The sequence below is a fragment of the Bombus affinis genome, chromosome 9 (genome assembly GCF_024516045.1).
Source record: "Bombus affinis isolate iyBomAffi1 chromosome 9, iyBomAffi1.2, whole genome shotgun sequence".
Classification (NCBI taxonomy): Eukaryota; Metazoa; Arthropoda; class Insecta; order Hymenoptera; family Apidae; genus Bombus; species Bombus affinis.
The window spans coordinates 10,030,823-10,054,765 of NC_066352.1; the positions used below are offsets into that span (position 1 = coordinate 10,030,823).

Below are 23,943 nucleotides of genomic sequence, written 5' to 3' on the forward strand. Positions count from 1 at the left end.
AAACAGCTATTATCATAAGTCCTTATATTGTACTCGAATGTGTGCACAATGTAATTTTTATAATACAAGTTAAAAGACGCTGTCATTATAAATATATAAAGTATATCGTTCCAAGTAAAGAAGCGAGTAAACGAAAACAAAAAATAAAAGAAAGCGATAAAAAAAAAGAAGACATAATTCATGCTTGCATAGTAAGCACATAGTATCAGTTAGAATGCTTTCAAAGAGAATTTCACGTTCGTAACTTAACAGGATGGGAGAGTTAATCTTGGAAATGGTTTCAGAATGGATCTCGACACGGCAGCGACGAGATCGACGTGCGCATGTTGGTCCATCAGAGCCAAGCTGGATGCATAATCGGCAAGGGAGGGCTAAAGATCAAGGAGCTTCGTGAGGTGAGTCAGAAATGTTCATACGCTATTAACGCTATACAAGCGGGACTACATCGGTTTTACGATTGTCACGTACAACTTCGTGCCAAGGCCTCTGTACCGTGCTCGTCCGACGAATTTAACCGTCCTCGAGGTCTTTACGCGATCTCCTTATTAATGTTCGGACAGCGAGCCGTTTACGTGTGAGCATTGGAACGCTCTAAAACCACTTCCGTTTTCGTTATTTTTGGACACGCGTCTTCGATCGGTATTTCGTTTGCTTTCACATCGATATTCGTTTCCGTATGATATTCTGGTTTTCAATCAACATTCAGACGAGTTTCAAAGATACTGCGAACGATTAACCTGTTAACTGCGGAATTTAGTTTCAAAAATTCGTTACGGGATACGCAAGTGAAATGAAGCAATGACGAGTATACACGTCGAGCGCAGGGCAAATGTTCCTATTTTATGAAAAAAGTAAAGCAAAACGGGGAAGCATTACATTCTTATTCGATAAGAAATTCACAGTTCGTTGTTGAAAAAGGTGTGGTTACTGAAAACTTAAAAATTGCCAAAAGGTAATAAAATTTATAAACAAGAAAAATTGAAGAAAATAGATCTAAGAAATTCAGTTGATTTCAGTGTGGTATTTTTCAAAGCAAGGTACCGCATAAAATGGCAATTCACAGGTCGAGCTATCCTCGAGGTTGATTTGCTTTTATTATTGCAGTTGGTGTAAAACACAAAATAATTCGGGAATTAGCCGATATACGTACCAAAGAGAATAATCAAATAATCGAATTTTTATTTTATAAAATACATAATAGGTTTACTGAAAGTATAAAGGAAACATACCACTAAACGTCATTTATGTTTCTTTTTACTAAAATTTTGATTTTTCCTAGTAAATGGTAATTTTTTATTGCACACGACGAGTATATATAACCGCGCCGAAATAAATTGGGATTTTGGGATTGACGCGTATACACGTTGAACGCAGTTAACTGGTTAACTTACGCAAGAAACATAAGGTTGGGGAAGGCTGTTCCACTAAAGAAAATTGGGTCTTGCGAATGGATTAGGATTGAGATTAGCCACATTAAATCATTATTTCTGTGACCGATTCCGTGCTGGTCCGCCTCGATTCGCACAGTCTATTGCACAAGCGCAGTTAATAAATCTGAAATTTGCCGTTCACCGAGATAATGAGGAAATTAGTCAGCGTTTCCTGTCGTTTTCCTTCTTCTTGAGTCGCGAGGTCGTCTCTTCTGACCGAGGAAAATGAAGAAACCACCGTTCTCCACTGAAACCATCCTCTCCTCTCTATTCCCTTGGAAAACTTCATCTTCGTATAACCAAATGAACAACGATTTTGAAATAGAGTATCTGTAAAGGATCTCAGGACAGATTGGATCCTTTAGAGCCAACACAGGTTAAAGTTGATAAATAAGCCGGTCGGAAACGACAATTGAGCCGCTTTTAATTAAGGGAACTGCGACCAGATTTTACGTAACAACGGGTCCGGATATCCAGGCGATGGAATATGCAACGTGGCCAAGTGGCTCGTTACGTTTTCACGTTCACAAGAGGTAAAAGCAACCGATGCAGACCTTTTGTTCTGGCCCACTCGACGGCTGCAACTTTTCTTCGTTCGAGCTTTGTCGGCTTCTCTCGCTTTTCCTTCCTCCGGTACTACGTCAATCTTGATACATTCTCTAACGATGAATGTTTGAATTTTCCGTCGAGGAAAGTAACGTTTATTCAACATCTTTCGTGCAGAATTAAAATCACAGTAAAAAATTAATTTGCCGGAAAAAAATCGCACACGTGGAAAACGATAGGAAGAGCTGTTGCGAATAGCTATAGAGGATAGCGTGAAGGATAAAGGATAAAAGCGTGAATATAAAGTCAAATCGTTTTGTTTGATCGGATTTCGGAAGAGCGCGGCGATTTCATCGATTTTTTCTATCCAATTTTTCATCCGTTATTCAGGATTTCTATGAACACGTAGGAACGCTTGTAGCAGACGAGGAAACAAATTTCTTCGAATCTCGAAATGAGCAAAGGAAACCTCAAGTGTCAGCCTTTTGAACGTGAACTTAATCCTAGGTTTAATGACCTCGCAGTTTTCTGATCCGTTTTTCTTGTTTTCTGTTCTGTTTCCGCATTCTCTTTTCTACCGCCACATTATCGTCGTGCTTCTCTCTCCTTCCTTCTTTCTCTCCTTTCTCTCTCTCCTTCTGTCAACAGCAACGTTATTTCGATACTCTCGAGCGTCCTTAGCGCGTGCAATATTTCGCGTATTTCGACTCGAGAGACGTGTCTCGTTTATTGTAATACTTCCGTGATCCTGGCGCCGGATGTTTCCCGTTGAAAGCAATAAAACCGACTTGTTCACGCTACGTTATCCCTTCTCTATGCTACCCCTAATTTCTTGATACGGGACGCGCTTGGAATCCCTTGTTACTTCTTACTTGGAGTACAGGTGAGCAGATTGGAGGACCTCGTTTGTGCCTTTTGCTTTGATAGGCATCTTCTATATGCTTTTTGTTATCTCTTCGAATATAACTTACATGCTACTTGCCGATCGATCTTGTTATCTCAACGTGTTAACATCGATATGCAAATTTTATACTTCTTCTGTAGAATTCTGTTGCGTATTCCCTCGCCACATACATTGTAATACAGAGGAACTCCGTTTATACGAAATTCGTTTCTACGGATGAAATTTTAATGGCGTCTGGTTATCTGAACTTTAGCTCATCTCCTTATCCGAACCATCGCCGAGCGTTAATCCACTTATAGGAACATCCAACAATAAGACGTAAGGTGTGGGACACGTCGTTGTGCGACACACTCTTATGCTTCGCAGTCGATACAACTTCGCAACATTATTATGTATTTAAGAGCAAATGTTTCGTGGAATCCTCTTATATGAATACTGAACTAAATAAGAACCGAACTTCTATTAACTAAGTAGAAAATTATAGGTGGTAGGAAGAAACAGATGAACTCTTATTACATGAGAAAAATTTGGTCATACGAATCAATCTGTCCCCTGACAGATTCATATAAACGAAGTTCTATTGTATTTATCTATGTACACTGTCAATCATAAGTATTGGAACATCTGTAGATATTTAGTACAAATCCAATGCTTTTCACTGCTTTATATTCTACTTATTTTATCAATCTGTTGTTTCATTCGCATCGTTTCTGCTTCGTAATGTAAAGTATTAAGCAAAGTAAAATTTCAGCTTTCCAATAAATATAAAGTTCTAATACTTATAGCCGACAGTTTACGTAACATACACCTTATTTATATATAAATTTGTTGGATCATTAAAAATACCGAAAATTCTACAAATACAATTATTATTGTAATTTAAACGCTTCGATTATCTTTCGATATCATTGATCATCCACGACAGACATGACCTCAATTGCAAGTGTATCGGTTCTGAGTGACTACCAAGTCAAGCTTGTGTTAAGCTTCGCCTTTCGTACCTACGATTGGAGATACTACGTGTGACGTTGCATATTTTTGAACGTATCCTTTTAGCTTGAAAAGTTCTAATTAAACGTGCAAGGAAATGTGTTCTGTTAATTGCGCCGTGGTTAACATTTTGGTTAATAGCAGTTTGGTATTTCCAGGATGTTCCTTCGAACGTTAAACAGGTTTACAAAGTTACGGTGGTTGGTCGTCGCCACGGTCACCGTCCGGTTTTCTCATTCGAAAGCCGTTCGAATCGGCTCGCCCGCTCGTAATTACACTCATTCACCCCTGTTTTGCCCTCTTCTCTTCGCTCAATTACGGCGACGCGTTCTGAAAAAGTGTATTTCCCTTCTGGTTTAGGGTTCGTTAACCGGCAAGGACGAATTGACTCTCGCCGATTCCGCGGTCGTATTAAAACTTTTCGCTCTCTCCTATCTCTACCAGACGTTTACACGCCCTGTTTCCTCAAATTGCGATACATGACGTATTTCTTGATTGAAAGAGCCTGTTTGGAAACGAATGCTCGAAATATAAAGTTGACGCGGTAATAGATACTCCACAAGACTGGAGGAAAAAATTCCATGACGCGAAGGTAGATTGACGCGATAATTGGCATGAACGGCGAACGATACAATGAAAAACGTTATGATGAAACTCTTCGTTTTCCTCCGACAGAATGGTAATGTGTAACTGATGATCGTTAGGGAATACAGAGGAAATCTTTAAACGCGGATATGTACTAACTTCGACTATTTTTACGTGACCATAGTTTGTTGTTGATAATGATAGGTCTCAGGGAACGTGACCACTAACTTTTGTCGTTCGGAGCTGCCCGAAGCCTTACGTAAGCGAATTTCATGGATAACAACGATCGCGTAATTGACTCACCAGTTATTCGCGTGACGTATCGATTAGCTTGCTTGATTATCAATGAGGAACATGTTACTCGTGATCGAGAATGAAGTCAGTGAAATAGACGTCACGATATAGCAATAATTGAACGAATTAGTATGTAGTGTCTGTAAAAAAACTCTGTAAATTCTTTTTCGACACGTCTAAATTACTTGACATTTTATTAATTGATAACATTATTATTGTAAAAGTAGCAACTTTTCCACTGCGGAAGGTAAAGAGACGAATTCGTGGAGAGTAGCGAGAAGCTAGATCGATAACAATCGTGCCATCTAACGTAGTCGCTTGAAAGCTCATCGTGTGTCGTAGCACGTAACTCATTCTTATCCTCTTTTTTTAATCATGATGTAACTTTAAAAAAAAAAAACGAGCAAATTAGAAAGAAACTACGATGTCATTAAAAGATTTAACGAATGAATTCAGTCGTATATAAAATATTATTTAAAAACATCATTTTTTTCGATATAAAGCTATTGTCTGAATCATCGATAAAAATCGATGGCTTTCCTTCTTTTGGTTTTCGCAATGGTAACTCGTGTGTCTCGGATTTTCCTGTCGCATATTAGCATATAGCGGATTAAACATTGTCGAATGCGATGCACGAGACTTTATAATATTGTACATGCGAGTTGCATGAACGCTTAACGTCGAAAAAGCTTGTAGCTTTAAATCCCACGAAGTCTGCGACGCAAAAACCGTGGAATTCCGGGTCACAACGCGACGCGACGCGTTTCTTTTTAACCCTTCTTTCGTCAGCGGCGACGAAGTTCTCGTGCTTCCTAAATAACTGCGCGGCACGGCAGGGGGTAGCAGCCAGAAGGGTAAAAAAGCTCTTCCCTCGCGAAGCTCGAAATTAATTCCAAGAAAATACCCTAGATAATTATGCACACGCGATGCCTTTATTATTATCCGTTACCCATGACTGTCTACACGGACATAGTCACGTCGAATTTTCTCGAATTCTTCCGAAAGAATACACACTCTGCAGAAGAGCTGATTTTAAAAAGTTTACAGATGAGCCAAAATTCTATTTTCAGAAGAAAATAATTCATCGAGATTGAGTTTCGTTGCTTCGATGTTATTATAGCCGGAGCCATTTTAGCTGGAATTTGTGGTATTTGATATATTGCTTCATCGAAAACTTCAATGCGACTCCATAGATGAAAATTGGATTAATTCCGCGCGCATGGATAACATTTTAAGATAATTCTAACAGCGTTTGCAAATTTGGGACTTTCTTGTAAAAGAGATACGAAAGAGTATCGCGTTATCGAGCGAAAACAGCCATAGAAATCTGATTTACTTTGTACGAGCCATTTACGAACCAAACCGATCGTCAAGTCCATCGAGATCGTTTGGTTTCTGAAAAACTATCTCTGCCAGGGTTCTGAGTCTTTTTTATATCTCGATATCGCTTTAAGAAAATGTTTAGTGTACTTAGCGTTGGAACGACAGATCGCTTGTAACAATGATTCTTTCACATTCTTTCGAAGCTTAAAGAAATTTTCCAACGATAGAAAAATACGATTCGGTTGAAAGTAATCGAAATCGTGTACCCTAATATTAAAATGAAGAAATTTTTAGAAAATGGAATTGATCACTTTGATTTGCGAGTGACTCGTATACGTGAGATAAAGAGTACAAAATGAGAATTTATCTATCTTCTCAATCGTTTCTCCAATAGTCAGACTTTAGGGTCTTCCTGGTGCTCTTTGGTGCTCGGCGCCATGTGTTGCTATGGGCAGTTCTCGAAGGTCCACGCAGCACGCAATCCAAACAGGTGCTAGCGAACCAGGTAACGGACGGTTTCTAACAGCTGCCACGCCAGGTGCAGCTGCCTTGCCCGGACGTCGTGACACGAGGCGACAGGAGCTTTTCACGTACGGTCTCCTTCTCTTTCCGATTTCCTCCGGTTGCCTTTTTACCCTGGAAAGCGTATCATTCTACAAATATTCCCTTTTCTCCATTTTCCTATCTATTTTATCTTTTTTCGTCCGTATCTCTTTCTTTATCGAGTCGATGATTTATCTAGACCATCTTCTAGAATCGTGCACGGTTTTCTGAAGAATTTTCTCCGAGGCGATGGTTTAATTAGATAGTTCGACGTTGGATGAGAAATTTATTTGAGATTGCTTAAATTCAAAGTGGTAATCTCAAACCTGAGGATTTATAGCATAATCGCAGTCCGACTATTATCGAATAACGCAGTCGAGTTATAATAGCTTCTCCAAGCTCCTCAACCTTGGCTCGCTATAATAGTGCTATACTGCATTCTTCAGTCATATTTGTTTTACCTACTTCCAAGAGACGATAACTTCTTGTTATTTACACTTTCTGACAATTTTCTGCCATGTACTTGTTTTACTTTTACGTACGTCCATAATCAAAGCGTGTAATATGTACTTTAATTTAGCGATAACAAATTCACAAATAGATAAATGTACGCCACGACCGACTCAAGGGAAAATGTCTCTAGAAAAATTTCCAATGAGAATCGTTGAAAAAAAGTTACGATCAAGGGTTGAATTTTCCAGGTGAAGAATTTTTGAAAATTACGACTCTGTTGGAAACTTGGAACTGTTCGGAAACGTTCCCTTCCCTCCCCTTTCCCGATCGGCGACCGGCACATTCGAACAGGCCGCGCAACTTTCCCTTTTCCCGGGGGTACGGTTCGGGTCACGATGCAAAGCTGCACGGTAAGACCCGGAATAATGAAAAGCAGCGGCTGGTAATTCCGTTCGTGAATGAATGAAGGTGGGTGGAGTCTGAACAGCGGCCGAAACGGAATCAGGGGCGCATGACAGTCCTTCGAACCCTCTGCCTTTTCAGTTCCCGGTCGATCGTCCACGCGTGAGGATCCTCGAGTTCGTCCTCCGGGGGCCCTCTTTCTTCCCTCGAGTCTCGTTCCTCTTGTCGATCGAATGGATCTCTCGCTTGCGTCGCCGCGATCATTCGCCTTGGTGTTTTCTAAAAAACGTGACGTTCCCTCTACGACGATGCATACTGGATTTTCCAATTTTATGGGATTTTTCGGAGATCATAGGTACGCGCTTTCTTGAGTTTTTACAATTTCGCTCTTTGTCGATTTTTGATAATCGATGGATTGCGAGCGTAATAATCCTTTTGCTTTGTCCTTGTTACATAGCGTTGTTGTATATTTTTCATTTTTTATTTCTATGTGTCTTGCATCGTTTCAGTTCACCAGTGAAAAATTAAAGGGAAAAACAGAGATAAACACGTTTTAATCGAGTAAATCATTCTTTCTATGTCGTGGATAATTAGTCCGATACGTTCATATAATTGCGAATTCTCTTTGCTTCAACATGTTCGTATCATCGCGTCACTTTCGATTAGTTTGAATTCGTTCGTTTTTAAATATGAATTATACGATTCGAGATTAATTTCAATTTTTAAGAATTTTAAAGGAAAGCCTGTAGTTTTAAATCAACGCTTCCCAATGTATCGTTTAGTTCATCTTCTAAATTTGCGCTATGATGATCGGATTTAACCACGTAATACGCCTTATTGCTACCGTCGCAGCGAATTAGACGTAAGTGTCCGACTCCGTGTACAAAACGGAGAATACAAGTTGGACAAGTGACTAACCACGAATTCCTGCTATTTCCAGCCAAAGCGTCGAGAAAACGAGCGAAATCATTCCTTTAACGACCAACCTTTGCAGGGGAGGTCCTTCCTTCGATGCTATTATCGGTTTCCTGCTCGGACGGAAACGCTCTAGTTTTCAAGCCGCGTGTTTTTCCACTAACTTTTCCAGAATTCACATTGCCGTGCGCAATTTCTGAAACTCGTCGCCTTTCAATCTTATCCCGGGCATTTGCATATTCCTAGAACTCTTGAAACTCTTCCAGTAAGTAAGTTCTACTTCAATTATTTGCGTTTGTAACTTACTCGATTATCTTCGTTCCTATGTTATTTGTACCTCCACCGATATATTTCGGAAGTCGTAGTTTAACCCACTCAACGCCTCAACATCGGCATCCGTACTCTGAATTGACGACGCCGTATTTATCGAATTCGCTCCATGAACTATTAGTCGAAAATCAAAATTAAATTAAATTAAATTAGAGCATTAAATTTATATAAACTAAACTTTCTTTTAAATCTGCGCCTTTCCTCCAGTCACAAGAGGACGAAATTAAAATTATGCTGAAAATGAGACCGATTCATGGGGGTACGTTTCAATTACTTGTCCGACTCGTTCTCCTTTTCATCGCGGCTCGGGTCACGTTTTCACGCGCGAAATAACAGCGAGGGTGGCGTAATCTCGAGATCGCCGTTGTTGGTCGACGTTTCCCTTCGGTAATTACGTAATATGCCCCGCGCGAGACGCGAGGTCGCGCGGTGACGAACGTAAAAATGCTCACGTGAGAGTCGGATCACAGTCGCCACCCTCTATTTCTTCTTTCTCCTTCTCTCGACGAAGGGTGACGCAGAGTCGAGAGATAAGCGAACGAGATCTCGCGTGTCATTTTGTCATAATTCTTGACGGTAATTTATGCTTTTCGCAGAAAAGTTGGTGGAACCGGGGGGAATGGTAGGAATAGAAAACTAAAAACAGACGCGGATGGTTTGGGAAAAGGTCGTCAGGAGATGGAAGAAATAGCGGAAACGCGAAAACAGAACCACTTTGCCGGGGACAATATCGTATGTTTGAGCTACTCCGTAAAATAAACAGCGGCTGTCTTCCTCCGGTTTTTCGCATTTTCATACGTTGTTTCAACTCCCCCGCCTCAAACAAGCCCCCTGTCAGCGATTGTTAGCGAAAGGTAAACTTTGGATGCGTACTTTCATTCCGATCTTTTTTGATTTTATTTGACCGTTGCTTATTTCCTCTGGCTGTTGAGTTTCTTTTTCCACGTTGTTCTTCCTTGTTTGTTTGTTTGTTCCTTGGTAAATGTTTCTTTAATTCCACTCTGTTCCATGGCGTCGCCTTTAATTTCTGTTTTATCGAAAATTATTTCAGAAACTATGACTCGTAGTCTGTTTTTTCTTTTCAGCTCCATCTTTCCTTTTTTTTTTCCTTTTTGCTTTTTTTTCTTTTCGCAATCTTCACTACACACACGTTTGTCTTCTTTTCTTGGGTTTATTGCTGAGTTCCGTAGGTATGTCCCACGCTGTGTTTCGCATTAGTTCATCCAGCTTCACTTTGCCACTCTATTTTTCTTGCCGTCGTTTTCAATTTCTTCCTCCACGCTGCACTTCCTTTTCTTTCCGCAACTGCTCCATTATTTATTTCTCTTGTTTTCGCTACATCTCCTCCACGACAATTCCTCAGCCGCCTTATTCTCTTTTTCATTTTATTACTAGCTCAACATTTCTTCCATCAAGATCCTCCAGTCTCTCTGACAATACTCCCGCTTTAATCCTGTTCACATTCTTTTCTTCGTTCCGCTTATTTTTGGCTCACTTCTTCTCTTTTAATTCCATTTCTATCATCCCTCGATTCTTTCGCGTATTTCCCCTAAATTCCTTCTCTTACTTCGCTCGTTTCCGCGTTCCTCCGACAGAAGTTTTCCATTGAATGCTCCACATCGTCTTCGTTTCACTGCCCCAAAAGGATGAACGGAAGAGAAAGAGGGAGAGATTCTCATGAGAAAGCAGTCCCTGCACGAGCCCGTATTCTTACGCAACCAACCAACCGCACCGATGTACGACTGTTTATTAAAAAGCTTTTAGCGATATTAGACTGTCCACGAGAAAATTTCCTTCGAGCGACGAAGCGTGCCGTGAAATTTTACCGGACTCGCTCGCCCCTTCCATTCGTTATCGAGATATAGATGGGAAATTGGGCGAGAAAGTTGGCGTCGATGAAATCTTTCGTGGCAGATTTATCTATTAGCAATAGAGTAATTTATCCGAAAGAAAAGAGAATATTTTGCCAAGGAACGCTTCTACGAGGAACTGGTTTATAGGATTAAAATTGCTTCTGTTCTGGCATACAAGGAATGAAATACGAAATTCGTTTTTCTTTTACGTTTGAAAAAAATTCGCGAATTCGTGACGGAATGAAAGGAGGAAAATTGCACGTTTTTTCGCCTGGTCGGACCGGACAATAACCGTAAACTATTTTACAGCCCGCTACCGATCGAATTTATTTCTCCTAGGAACGATGCTTCGTTACGACTACGAGAAAAAAGAAAGAAATGAAAAAAAGTTGGAAAAATATTTCTCGACACAGCGAATGAAGTATCAGAACGTATACCAGAGGCGAAGGAAAGAGACGATAGAGGAAACCTTTGAAAACTTGTTATTACATAGTCCCGGTTTGTCTCCTTTCGTATTTTCCACGTTCTCTTCGCGTTACGAGAAATGACAGAATCACGCGACTATTTTCCCCGCTCGTCCTTGTTGACCGATCGTCGTCGGCACTCGTATCAAGCCATTTCGAGTTCAGATTAATTCAAACGTACGAAAGAATTCCTGCCTCGATCTTGTTCCTTTCTCCTCGATGGCAAACTTATCGTTTAAAACTCGCGCAGATTTTCCAAGAGTAAAGTGGGATAATTGAGATCTTCGAACCCAGAGAACGAGAGAGCGCTTAGTTCATCTTAAATCGATTAACTCTCGGTGATTAGCGATCGAACATCGCTAAAGTCCCAACTAGTGTCCAATAAACTCCGCAAAGTCATCAGAGTGGCAAGCTGAAGCATTAGGAGCTCGCTTTCGCCCAATTACCGCGGTCTTTGATGCGTGAATAACCGCACACGCTCATAGAAACTTCTCACCTGTGGCGCGCATCGATGCGTGTTCGCCGTTGACGCTAATTGTCGAATTCTCGCGCGATCGTTAACCGATTCGCGGCCAGCGTCCTGCACTTCTTTCTACAGAAAGTACTGCCGGTCGTCACGAGCGTGACTTCCGCTCCGTTTCATCCCGAAGAGCTCGCTTTCTTCCGATAGGACGCGGTTTGCGGTGTACGGGCTTGGATGACCGGTTGACATATGTGGAAAACCGTACATCCTTCCCGTGAGGCGGCCACCATCTGCCTCCTGTGCTGGCCGGCGGCCGCTTCTCGACCGCACTCTTCCGCCCACCCTCTCTGTCGTTTCTTTCTTTTTGAGATTGAGGTCGAGGAACAAGGGATCGTTGTTACGTAAGGAGTCTATTCTGCTGGCTCGTGGTCGATCCTGGTTTTGCTCGTGAATTCCTCGCCCTTTGCTTCTTCGAGTGTTAAACGTATCCTTTTCGTTGAGTTGTTTAAAAAAGGTAATATCAGGACTTTTTTGATAAATGAAGAAAATTTGCGAGGCGATGAGGCAAAGGCGTTGCATTAATCCATTTACACGGAATAATAGAAGAAAATAATACATAGGCCGTTGGTTAACAAAATCATTTGTAAGAAGCGTAACGCAAAAAGGCCTTTGACGTTCCTTCGAGGAAATGCGAACGGATTTATCGCACAATCTAATATTTTCTCGTATAGATCAGTCTTGTTAAAATCATTTCTTTAATTTGCTTAAAGAATACTTGCGTGTTGCTATCGGGGCATTCTTTAGGCGCCTATTATGTACGAGGGAAGAGTATAACTGTAACGATGACGAGCGGAACAAAGGTAGCCGTAACGACGACGAGCAGGGCAAAAGGCAACAATTGCGTGCAGTGTCTCTGCGAGACACCGGAAGATGGTATAGGTTATAATAAGTAATTGAATTACCCTGAATATATTAGAGGCGGCTGGCGAATGGCGAAGATAACGATGATGGTAAACACGAAGGGGAAGAAATCAGGAAGAAAAATAAGGATACTCGAGGAATAAGTTCAGGGGTTTGAAACGAGGCAAATCGATCGGAAACCGCATCGGTTCTCGTCTCATATCGATTAAGTGGTTTTCCTCGGATAACGACGGAATATTTAATAATATCTTTCGATCATTTGTCACTCGCGAAGAATTCTTCACTGACGCAGGAAGGTATCTCGGCTATGTTGTCGATTCCGGACAGCTTGACATCGATTCGGAAAATAAAGTGGCTTCTTAATCTCCTTGAATTTCGTTTGCAAGTAAGAAGAAGCCATTGGAAACAATAATGCTCGAGAATATTGGCTTGATTTTTTTCCGAGGCCGATCCTTGAGACAGATTTATTGGCTCGTTCGGACAAGAGATTATTGAATTCTTCGAATTTTCCTGTCACAGGTTAAAGACGTCGATGATATAATCCGATTGATAGTTGCAATTGCATATTGAAGATCGGCTGCGAACAAATACTATAAATATAAGCAGGGTATTTCCGTTATTAAAATATAAAATAGGAGTAAGAGACGATCAGAGACAACGGTTCTTTAAATAATTTCATAGCGTTGCGCATGATCGATAGAAAATAACAATAGAATTATACGATGACGATTTATCTGACCTTATCGTCCGATATGATGGTATCTTTATATCTAATAAAACATTTACGATTTTTCGAATACATTTATCCAAGTAAAAATTGCCCATTTGGTTAAAACACGCGCAAAAGACTAGCCATCCTTAGGTCATTCTTGTCTGCCCTCCGATATTCCATCCCCTTTTCGACCTTTTTCGCATTGTTAAATTCTCTCGCTTCAGTCGACACCGACAGTCGGTTCGCTTCGTTAATACCTTTGATTTTCTCCCAATTAGTATAGCGAATTATTCATCGCCTTTGTTTGCCAGCTCCTCGGCAGAATAATAAGGTCGAGATGATCCATACAGGAAATTATATATCGATGAAAATTTACATTCTTGCTTAATTGAAGTCGGCGAACGATTTTCATTAATCACCTTATGAAAATTGATGGAACCATATAATCGCGTCTCACTGTTCAATTAAAAAACGAAAGAGCAGAGAAGCTATGAATTTCCAGCCTCGATATATTGAGTTTCCGCTGCGAATTAAAATCGGCGCGAAGAGTTAAACGATTTAGGCAGTCAAATGGAGCGTGATCGGTGGTGGAATCGACTAGAGCTTAATTTACACTAGCGCTACGTGATCCGCATGCTTCGATTTGTTTTCGCCTCGATGGAGTTACAGGAATCGGTGAATTTTCGGTGGGCAATATAGCGAGAGGTAGAGAGACGGACGAATGTCTTTTCGAGATCCAGCGAAATGAAAGGAAGTCCGATCGATCTGATCGCGCTGCTATGCCTGCTCTTCCTCTCATTGAAAACTTGTAACGAGGCTTTTGTAATGCGAGGCATTCGAATGCAAATGCCCGACGGGCTTCTTCGCTACAGTTCGCTGAGAAACGACGTCGATTTAACGATTATCTTGGTCGAGAGGAATCTGCGGTTTCAACACAGGTTCGAACGCCATCTCATTGCCCGGTGCAGATTACAAATACCATTGATTTGTAATTTTTCCTTCATTTGCTACGATAAAATATGAAAAGGACCGTGGCGTCGATGGGGTGATCCGATGTAGAAAACGAGTTTGATGGAATTAAACGAGAAAAGCTGATTGAAAAGTAGGAAATTCGTCAATTAGAAGCGTGTATAGAAAAATGGGATTTATTTTTTTAAAACATGCGCATAAAAGATAACAGGAAAACGATTTAAAGAGGAACTTTGAAAACGATTCGTGGGAAAATTACGAGGGCTTATTTCTATTCTATTTTACAAGTAGAAATCCAAAATCCTTAGGTAGATAACATTCTTGCGATTCATCGTTATGTCCATCGGTTACAAGAGTTGGACGGGACAAGTTTCTTTAAATACATTGCAGAATTCTATTCAACCTCACTCAGCATTCGAACGTTGTAATGCAGCGACGTGTAACGTTAAAAAAAAAAAAAAAAGAAAAAAAAAAGAATCGAAAAGAAAGAAGATAGTCACAGTAGTCTCATACACGTTAACGCGGAACGGCGATTTTCTCTAGCACTCTCGTTCTTTTCTTCGCGATAGAACACGTATCTTATCTATCGAAATTATAAGTACACGAAGTACGCGATGGCCATTACGACGACTAGGCCACCAACCCACAACATAGGCGATATTCCTTGATCCTGTTTGTTTTGGCTATCTTTCGAGTAACCCGTCGGCCACGTCTGCTTAGGCATGCTGCCGTTTTTTTCTGCCTCGACCAATTCGCCGACCTTAAAATTCTTCATTAAATCCAATGCATCTTTAGAGTGACCCACGTCGTCGAAGTCTTCGGAAGCGTCCTTGCCACCGTGATCCAATAGAACCTCCTCGCCACCTGGATGTTCGTTTAAAAATTTCGTCAGATCGTACACATGGTCGTGTATGATTATCAACGTCTTATCCTTGCAGTTGAGGCTAGCAACTTCGCTCCTCGTATACTGTTTACTCATGCTTTCGATGGAAATCTTCAATTACAGCAAAAATCCTGAAATTACAGAATAGATTAGTTTAATTGTTTTAAAGTTATAGCGGATACATATTGGATGGGATCGAATAACGCGATAGAAAGATTAATGTTCTTTTCTTTTGTTTGAAAAAAAAAGAGGGACAGAGAAAGACAGCAGTCGACTAACTATGAAATTCTTCTCATGTTTCAAGTAGGAATTAATAGTTCATGCGACTTATCTTGTCAGTGAAAGAATTATCAGAAGAAACGGTATTACGTAGCACAGTAATGCAAAAGGTTCGGTCTCTTTCAATCGATATAGCTGATAGATAATATGCGAAGAATAAATATGAATAATATTTACGAGAGCAGATTTAGCGATTCGGAGTTTCAATAATTGTTTTGTTGTATCTAAAGATGTTTGCGCTGTAGATTCGGGCCATGACCTATATATACTCCTATATGGTATAAGCGATAAATATTTATGTATTTCGGGGAACAGCGAACAAAAGACGGTACATAGATGAAACGTAAACGAATTCCTATTGTCATGCCAATCGAATAACGAATAATCTTCTTCATCAATTACAATTTACACATTGTTTCGACGTGTCACAAAATTTAGAAAAATTGCAATTGCTTTCGTAATAATAGGAAAGTACAGTTACACAATGAATTTTAAGCAACATTCGTTTTAATTTTCATATGGAAAGGTTATAACAAAATTATATGTTGATCTGTGTCGTGTTTATTCGTCGGTTATTATTCAAAGTAATAATTTTGGGGGACGATGGAATAAATAACGCTTCGCATGTTGAGTAACAATTTGAACTTTTCAACTTACGAGATCGTCGTATTTGGCCAGATACGCGTCTCATAACGAGGGCACCAGCGGATAATGTTAATTTCGCGTTGATACAATGTTCGATCGATAGAGCTACGATATCTCATTTGTTTCGTTAGTCAGCAGAACGTTCTTTTTCGACAGATAATCAATAACGATTTTATCGAGGTCCTTTGTCCCCTCATTCGCTTGATGTCCGTTATTTGTCGAGTTGATTGTTCTTGTACTCGCGACACGATAAACGTCTCGCGAAACGTTTCATTATGTAATGATCGATCGATACTAGAGAGATAATGACAATTGCAATACCAATAACTGAGTTAGATGCGAATATATTATATATGTCGCGTTTTTCGTGTTTACAAAACTTGTAGTATGCCTTTGGTTACAACTCGATTCTAGTTCAAGGTAATAATCTCAAGGTAATTAGAAAGTGAGATTTATGCATCTGATGTCAAGTGGTAAAATTTCATTTAGTCATTTTGAGACAAATCTCGTTCGGACGGAGGAAAAAAACGAAGATATTGTCGATAAATCTATGGTTAAATATTCATCGTTGAAACAATTATTTGCAAATTGAAGTTTTCGAGGTGTTATAGTCTTGACCTAATTCACAAAAGTTGTTTTGCATTTCAACTTCTTCGACAATATGATAAGGGCTGTTTGCAGTTATTGTCGTTTCAGGAGGACTATTTTAAAGATTACATAAATACGGAACAAAAATTTGCAAAAAAGCTATAAATTGCGGCGGCAAGAATTTGCCGATGTTCTCGCGAATATAAAAAGATAAAAGAGTATATAAATATTTTCGAAGCTGCTGCGAAACAGATTCTAACTCGCACGAAGGCATATGATTTTCGGCGTCATCATCCATGATTACGCCAAGGTCATCCAGATTACCCAATCGGCACGAGCGACGATTCTCTGCTTTTTCTAGCGACACAGTATCGTATAAAACTTTCCACGAGCCCGCTGATGAAGAGATATCACTAATCACGACGATATTTTTACGGAGCGAATATCAATCAAACGAAGGCAACGAGATTCGAATATTCGAGCGGTGGCGTGATCGATCGAATAATTAAATCAGCTTTGATGCAATTAAATGTCAAACTTCCTTATATTTCGTTGAACGTACCAGTAAGATGACTTCATAGTCAGTTGCACTCAATGGGAGATCCTAATAACTGTTACCATGAGAACATAGCGAATTACGTCATTCTTTGTATTCACAAGAAACTATTTCGTTGTAAGCATACTGGAATAGTTATTTACAGCATTGATAAAATCAGGCTGTCGATCTAATTCTAAAGGCATTCGGATCGTTCAGGATTCGCGTCATCGATTATTTTTTATTTATTTAAAATTACACGTAATCGTGAAGATTTGAACGGTAAAACGACGAAAAATACGCAGCGCACTGCACGAAAGAGGCTTATCGGTTGTCGAAGGTACAAATATTCGAAAGGAATAATTTAAATCGGTCGGTCGTCCAGGCGGATCAGTCACCGAGGAGGGACGCTCGATCGAAGCGCCTCTTTTCCGCGTCGGCCATGTCTGTTCTGGCCGGAATCGAAGGTTCCATGCGACGCACGAACATCACACGTTATTCGTTCACTTCCTATGCTGATGCCCGAAGTCGAAACTGCGTCCGTTGTTTATTAGAAGCAGAACACCTGACCACGTACCTTCTCGTTTACGTTTCTTCGCCTTTAAAACACGGCTTGTCCCTACCGCTTCTCGTGCCTCGACTGCTCTCAAATTGTCGGATTCCTTGGTCGATTCTCTGCGACCCGTAGCGCGGCGTGACGTGCTTCTATGTATTCTCTCTACCTCTCTGTGGGAGAAACGTGCCGAGGAAAGAACGCGGTTGAACGAAAAGGGAGGAACGATGGTCGAACGATCCGCTCTGACGAGTTTGCTTACGACGCTGCACCGACACAAACACTGCCGCCAACCAGGTCAGCTCGTAGTAGCTTTATCCTTGCCCCCTCTAGATGCTGCCCCACCATGGGCCCCTTATCATCTTCGACTCCCACTCGTTCGCCATCTCCTCTCTTCTCTCGCTTTGTCATGCTGTACGGAGAGAAGTGGAAACCCAACGTTGGAGAAATTATTGCCCGCGTGGGTCCATATTTCTTCTTGGCATTGTTATGTGTATAGGTCGATGGTTTGTTAGACGAACCTAAAATTGCCCTAATATTAAAGATGTTCGTGTCCGTTGTACAAATTGACACGAAAGGAACGCAATCGTAAATGCTTTTTTCTTGGGAAGGTTCAATGACAATAGCAGGACTTGGAAGCGTATAAGAACGACGTTCTTGCAAATAACTTGCAGTTGTTCGTGGAGATTTTTGTTCCACTTTTAACTCCTGAATAGCATTTTTTTTTTGCATCACACTGTATTTATACGACTTCGTTAGAAACGCTAATGGAGGTCTCGTTGATTGGTCGTATCCTGTTCTGCAAATTTTGCTTTGCTCGGGTATTATGTACTTTGCTACGATCGATCGATAGACGTGGCAGGATCGATCCATCGTGCACGTCATTGGACGAAACAAAAAGTTCGTTTTATAATTATAAGATGTGTCGTTACGTATTAATGAAAAGGTATTGCAAATATATATGCGTACATTAAAAATGATATGTTAAAAGGTGGAAACGTTATCTTCCTATTTGTATTGTTTGTCGATAGTTATAGCAGTTCCACAAATTTTACGCATGGGAAGAATCCACAGCATCGTGACGTAATATTTGATAATATTCATAAAATAACTTAACGAGTGTACCGAACGCATCATTAAATTCCCCTATGAAAATTTCGCTAGTAAATACGGCGTTTCGAAAAAAAAAGGAGGATCCGAGAATCACGGGCCATTGCGAGATCGTAAGTTACGAGAGTTGACAAACAAAGCAACTGATGAAATTAGTATTCGTAACGATAGCCGTTTTAATAATCGTCTCAACCAATGTTAAGTCGTCTTTAAAACACGTGACGATATTGACGTTTCAGTACTGTGTAAGCTGCGGACATGTACTCTTTCCGCTTCGTACTCAATGGAAATGTGAGTCGTTACATACATTTTCCGTGTGAAAAAAAGATAATGATGTGACGTTATGCGGTGTTTTTATGAGAAGGCTACTTTGCAACGAAAGCAGAGCGACCTTTTATGATATTCGTGGTAAGTCTCCACGAGGCTAATAAACTCTTGAAAATGGGGTAAGAAAAGGGTAGGACAGGTTCTTGGTTTACTTTCCATATATTTTCATTCATTGGTCGAGTAACATTTTTCCTTTTATCTTTCAAAATACCAGCTACTGAATGTTGTTGATCGAATGTCATTCCGTGTATATATATGGCCGTGCTAACAGATTATATAATAACGCATACGTTATACGCTTCCACGTCATAAAAATAAAGCAGCAATAATAATAACATGAATCGATAATCGCCGAGTTCCGTGGAGACATGGGATCAGCCTAAATTCGAACTCACCTTGTGTATTGATCGCATTATAACATGCAGACCGACTTTAGTCGCATGCAACTGCACTCAGCTGGAACTGCACTCAGCGCGATCTGTACGCGCTGACCATGTAATGCAACTGCATCTATTGTGATTATCATGCGTTTATATTAATAAAACATCACGCATATACTTAAATTATTCTGAAAGCGTTCCGACTCTAGGCTTATCCTCACTGCGTTGCGAGAATCGTTGCACGAATATCGCACGAAACGCCTCCGATTCCGATTGTTTTCCGACGCGCGACGTTCGACCTGTTGAATTTTTATCGAAAAATTGCAATTTATGTTTAGGAGAAAAATTTATTATTTATTCCAACGAACTGTACAGAGCCATATATCTGTGTAAAAGATAGATGCAGGTTGGGAAGGATTGAAATCACGTTGCTCCAATTAATTAAACGAACGCATTCAACGTAGTAAATTCTGTAAATTCTCTATATAATTACGTTTGCAAACGAAATAGGAGCGGATGGTAACAAGAACCGCGTGGTAACTAGTAATTTTCCAAATATTCCATCCGTTTGTTTTCACTTTAAAACTCGCTTGTTTGAGCGATAGTTTCCGCTCAATCTCTTTTACAATTATGTGCTTGTTACGAGTATGCAACGAAGTTTTAAAAAATAGATTGCTTCTTTTTTTTACATGTATGTACCGTATGTTTCATAAAGTTTTATAACATCGAAACAGGAATGTTGGAGAAACGTGCGAACGAAACGGATTCTCGGGCTAAAATGCCGGGTGCAGTCAGTTGAAAACTGCCAGTCACGATGACTAGGAGGCTCTCGTGTCCGACGCGGTTGCTCGATTGTTTGGCGAATCACGCTGCATCAACGAAATTTCTATGCCATGCAGGGATTATGTAGCTATCTCGAGATAATTTCTACGATGAATATTGACTTCAACGTTGTGTCAATTTTCTACGCGTTTTGCAACTATGCTCCGCCCGTTTAACCGGTCGATATAATAGCGAGATATACAAACGACGCTGTTTACTGGGATGGTTCGCGCGAATGGTTATTGCGATACTAGTCTGCCGATGTGATATAAAAAAATAGCTTGTTTTATTGATCGCGTGTCTGGATACGGGAGTACATCTTGTTCGACTGAATTTCCGTGTCACGAATTTTAATTTAAACGCGCGGCCGACGTGCCAGAATATCGAGGAAAAGATTGAATCTAGCTTGGCCAGACGTTGAAGAACATAATTTCATTGGGCATGTATTTTTAAATATTGAAAAATAGATTGCGATCGGAATTAAATGAAAACGTCTCGACCGACAGCGTTTGAAAAACGAAACGACCAAGATACGACGTTCAGCTCGTGTTGTGTTTCGAAACTCGAACGAAGAAATTGAATCGGACCAGATTCGGTAAGTTTCTTAACGGCTAGATAAGATATTTACAAGCAAAATTCACTTTCTCCGATCGTTTCATTGATATGAATAAATACATTTATTCTATATTAATTATACATTATCGTGCCAGGTTTCTGTGTCATTGGCAAACAGAAGAGAAGAGAAAGAATGAACAGAAAGCCTCACTCGTAAAAACGAATAATCGTTTTATTCGTCAAGATCGCGCATTTATCCTGACTTTATTTCCTTTACGAGTACCAGAAGTAATAAAATATAGATGCATAGACGACAACAGCAACTGCGATCATCACCGGTAGCCACGGTGACCGTTCGTGTTTCGGTGGCTCGTATTCCCAGGTGTCGTCGTCTATCGTGTCTTGCACGCCTAACGAACAGAGATTAGTTGTTTATGGCTATATAAAATCACAAGCGTTTCAGGTTTTTTAAATTTCTTTTTTCAAATGTTTTTTAACGTTTTAACTCAACCGAGCAGAATAACGAGATAGATACATAATTTGCGATTGAAATTAAGATACGAAAATACGACCGGAGTTCGTAAATTAGTCACAATTCTATTGCTTATCAGTTTTCCGATACTATTTATTTTTTGTAGATAGTGGATAATGTATTGCTGGAAGGATGACCGATATAGGAAATCTGATTGGTTATTCCACTCAACACAAACATAAAGATAAACACACGTATTGATCGAATGTGTCACGTATATAAACAAAACAACACAGCAGCGCGTAACTGTGCTGTCATTTTTCCAGCAATAGTTTCATACGTAAGAAATACCGCACGAATGAGTAAAAAGAACATTCTTTTTTTTACCTTCCATGACCTTTTTTTGCTGTTCTTTGTATGACGTAAAAATTGAAAATATGATGACAAATAGATAACGTACCCCCGGAAGATGTGCCTGGGGAAGATGCGTCTCCGGAAAGGCTACCGACCACCGTTCCAATTTTGTAGTTCTCACGAAGCTGTATAGCTTCGGTGGTGTGTCCAATGTCGTCGAAACATATCGTCGCGTCTTGTCCACCTAAATTTAACAAGACTTCCTCCCCGCCTGGATGCTCGCTTAAAAATTTTGTGATATCGTACACGCCGTCTTGATACACGATCCATAGATCCTTAGCCGTGTTGTGTTTCGCTACCTCTGCCGCCGAGTAGACCTTTGACATTTTTCTGTTTAATTGTATTCGCCGGTAATTCTTGATATCTGAAGAATAAAAAAGAAATGGGGGGTATTATTTTATTTTTTAAAAGGTCATATCTACATAAAGATAAATTATACATCAGACGAAAGTAAAAATAATGTTGAGATCGATCTTTTGCCTATCTGTTGTACGATACGTGGACTTATTTTCCCGATATCCCCGACGGAATTTGTAAACTTTCGATCGGGTAGCCGAGTCGAGATTTCACGAGTGTCAGCCTTACGAAATCTATTGTCTTCTCGATCTTTGTAAAATCGTATTGCGGCATCGTTGGTGTCTCAACCGAAAGTCTGCAGTTCCAGTATCAAACTATGTGTCTTTGGTAACGGCTAAAGTTCGTACCTCGTATTGATTCCCGGGTCATTGGAGATTTCAGATTGTTTTCTTTTCTTATTTTCCGTTAAAAAGATGTCTTGCACAAAGTAATCCTTCCGTTGGGAGCAAAAGAAACGGCGCTGCGCGAGACATCAATCGTCTACAACTGAAGTCAATGGCCACGCGAACATTCCTCTTTTTTCTTCGAGAAAGGCGGTTTCTCGGTCATCTTTCACGTGCATGTTCGTATTTTACGCGACTTCCTTTTCTCGTGTTTCATGATATTCACGTCCCCTATAGCGGATACATTTTTCGGAGAAAGACGAATATTTCGCGCGACATTCGAAGATCCTCCGATTACGCTCGTTTAAACATTCATGAGCTTTTAAATGTGAATATTTCGTTTTTTACGTTGGTTGTGTGAAAGGATCCGGTAACGCTGTGTCATCGTGACTATCTAGTCGATCTAGGTCTCAAGTGTTTTCAAAGCTTTACAAAGTAGAAAAGTTATATGCTATCTGAATGATAACTGCGAAAACCTTTGACGAAAAAAAAAAAAAAAAAAAAGAGAAAAAGCAAAAGCATCGGAATAATCGAGACATACCTGCATAAAATTTGTCAACCGACGTTATTAACGAGTTCTTGGAGCTTCGCCGGTGATAATATTTTCGAAACAATCGTCGTCGTAGCTAGAAACCAACTGAATTGGCATATTTTTTTTCCTTACGGTGTCGAAGTTCGAGACTCTATAAACGCATAATGATCCGATGAAAATTCATGCGTCATTTGCGCAGTCATTTACACAGAATAGAACTGCGTTATCGATCGATAAATTCTTCATGTGGCTATCGAAATCATGTCCGTTTCGTTTTAATATCAATGCCCACGGGCGTCGGTTTATTTCTCTGGGGAATCGTGAAATAGTAAATATAAATTTGCACCATAGAGAGAACCGTGCAACAAAAGCAAATCGCTCCAAGAATACAATAGACCCTGTCGGTCGGTTTCTATATTACGATTTTCCGAGTAATGGAATGTTTTTGCTCATACAGCGCTATATGTTTCTTGCATTGCAGTACCCAACCATTTAATTAGTATAATCCTTTGTTAATTTGTCTGTGTCGTTAAACAAAGGAGCATAAATCGTGTCTGTATATCCAAATCAGTGTCCGTAGACCATTATCAATTTTTTCGTTATTTTTGTTATACGGCTCATTTACACATGCAAATTTTGCACGTTTCAGTCTACAAGTTACTTTGGTTCGAATTCCCAGAATCTAGATTCTATTAACGCTCGATTTTGTCCATCGTTGATATTTCTGACAGCAGAACGTCGGGCTCGTACGATTCGTACAATTTCTGTTCGTTGATCGATCGTTCGATCGTGAAATTATCTGCGTTTATTCTTTCAATAAAGCTCGTCGAATTATTTGAATCTGTCGGATCGAGGAAGCATCGTTGGTATGCCGTCACACGGTGAGAATTAACGTGTAAAGTGTAAGCGTTAGTTGGCAAACCGGAAGTATTTAATATCTCGAAAGAAACAAGGTGGAATCGAGAGGCAAAGGGTCGAGAGTGATCAGGCAGATTCTGTCTCCGGTAAAAG

At 40.1% G+C, this 23,943-nt stretch overlaps 3 protein-coding genes across 16 annotated transcripts in view; 1 reads left to right on the plus strand and 2 right to left on the minus strand.

Annotated features, from left to right (window-relative positions):
- LOC126920111 (heterogeneous nuclear ribonucleoprotein K) overlaps positions 1–23,943 on the plus strand; it is a 91,372-nt gene that overhangs the window by 61,740 nt on the left and 5,689 nt on the right. For all 13 annotated transcript variants that reach the window (XM_050730059.1, XM_050730066.1, XM_050730058.1 and 10 more), the window contains one exon: positions 285–395. In XM_050730059.1, coding sequence (XP_050586016.1) covers positions 285–395 — 111 coding nt within the window. The remainder of the gene's footprint in view (positions 1–284; positions 396–23,943) is intronic.
- LOC126920120 (cytochrome b5-like) lies at positions 14,258–17,890 on the minus strand. The gene is made up of 2 exons (XM_050730081.1): positions 17,605–17,890; positions 14,258–15,111 (listed from the first exon to the last, which is right to left on the minus strand). Exon 2 carries the CDS (start codon positions 15,074–15,076, stop codon positions 14,690–14,692), a length of 387 nt encoding a protein of 128 aa, XP_050586038.1. The 5' UTR covers positions 15,077–15,111; positions 17,605–17,890; the 3' UTR covers positions 14,258–14,689.
- Positions 20,873–23,097, minus strand: LOC126920119 (cytochrome b5-like). Of its 2 annotated transcripts, none has more exons than XM_050730080.1 (3): positions 22,942–23,097; positions 21,707–22,024; positions 20,873–21,184 (listed from the first exon to the last, which is right to left on the minus strand). In XM_050730080.1, exons 2-3 carry the CDS (start codon positions 21,984–21,986, stop codon positions 21,048–21,050), a joined length of 417 nt encoding a protein of 138 aa, XP_050586037.1. In that variant the 5' UTR covers positions 21,987–22,024; positions 22,942–23,097; the 3' UTR covers positions 20,873–21,047. The 2 variants fall into 2 exon arrangements, with proteins under 2 accessions (XP_050586037.1, XP_050586036.1); XM_050730079.1 differs by lacking the exon at positions 22,942–23,097 and adding an exon at positions 22,365–22,841.

What these genes read in the sequence shown, in the direction of transcription:
- LOC126920120 (XM_050730081.1), bottom strand. Translation starts at nt 15,076, where the DNA reads ATGAGTAAACAGTATACGAGGAGCGAAGTTGCTAGCCTCAACTGCAAG.
- LOC126920119 (XM_050730079.1), bottom strand. Translation starts at nt 22,386, where the DNA reads ATGACCCGGGAATCAATACGAG. An exon ending in GACCCGGGAATCAATACGAG is followed by an intron (nt 22,025 to 22,364) that starts GTACGAACTTTA and finishes TTTATTCTTCAG; the next exon opens with ATATCAAGAATTACCGGCGA. An exon ending in CCCAGGCACATCTTCCGGGG is followed by an intron (nt 21,185 to 21,706) that starts GTACGTTATCTA and finishes TCTGTTCGTTAG; the next exon opens with GCGTGCAAGACACGATAGAC.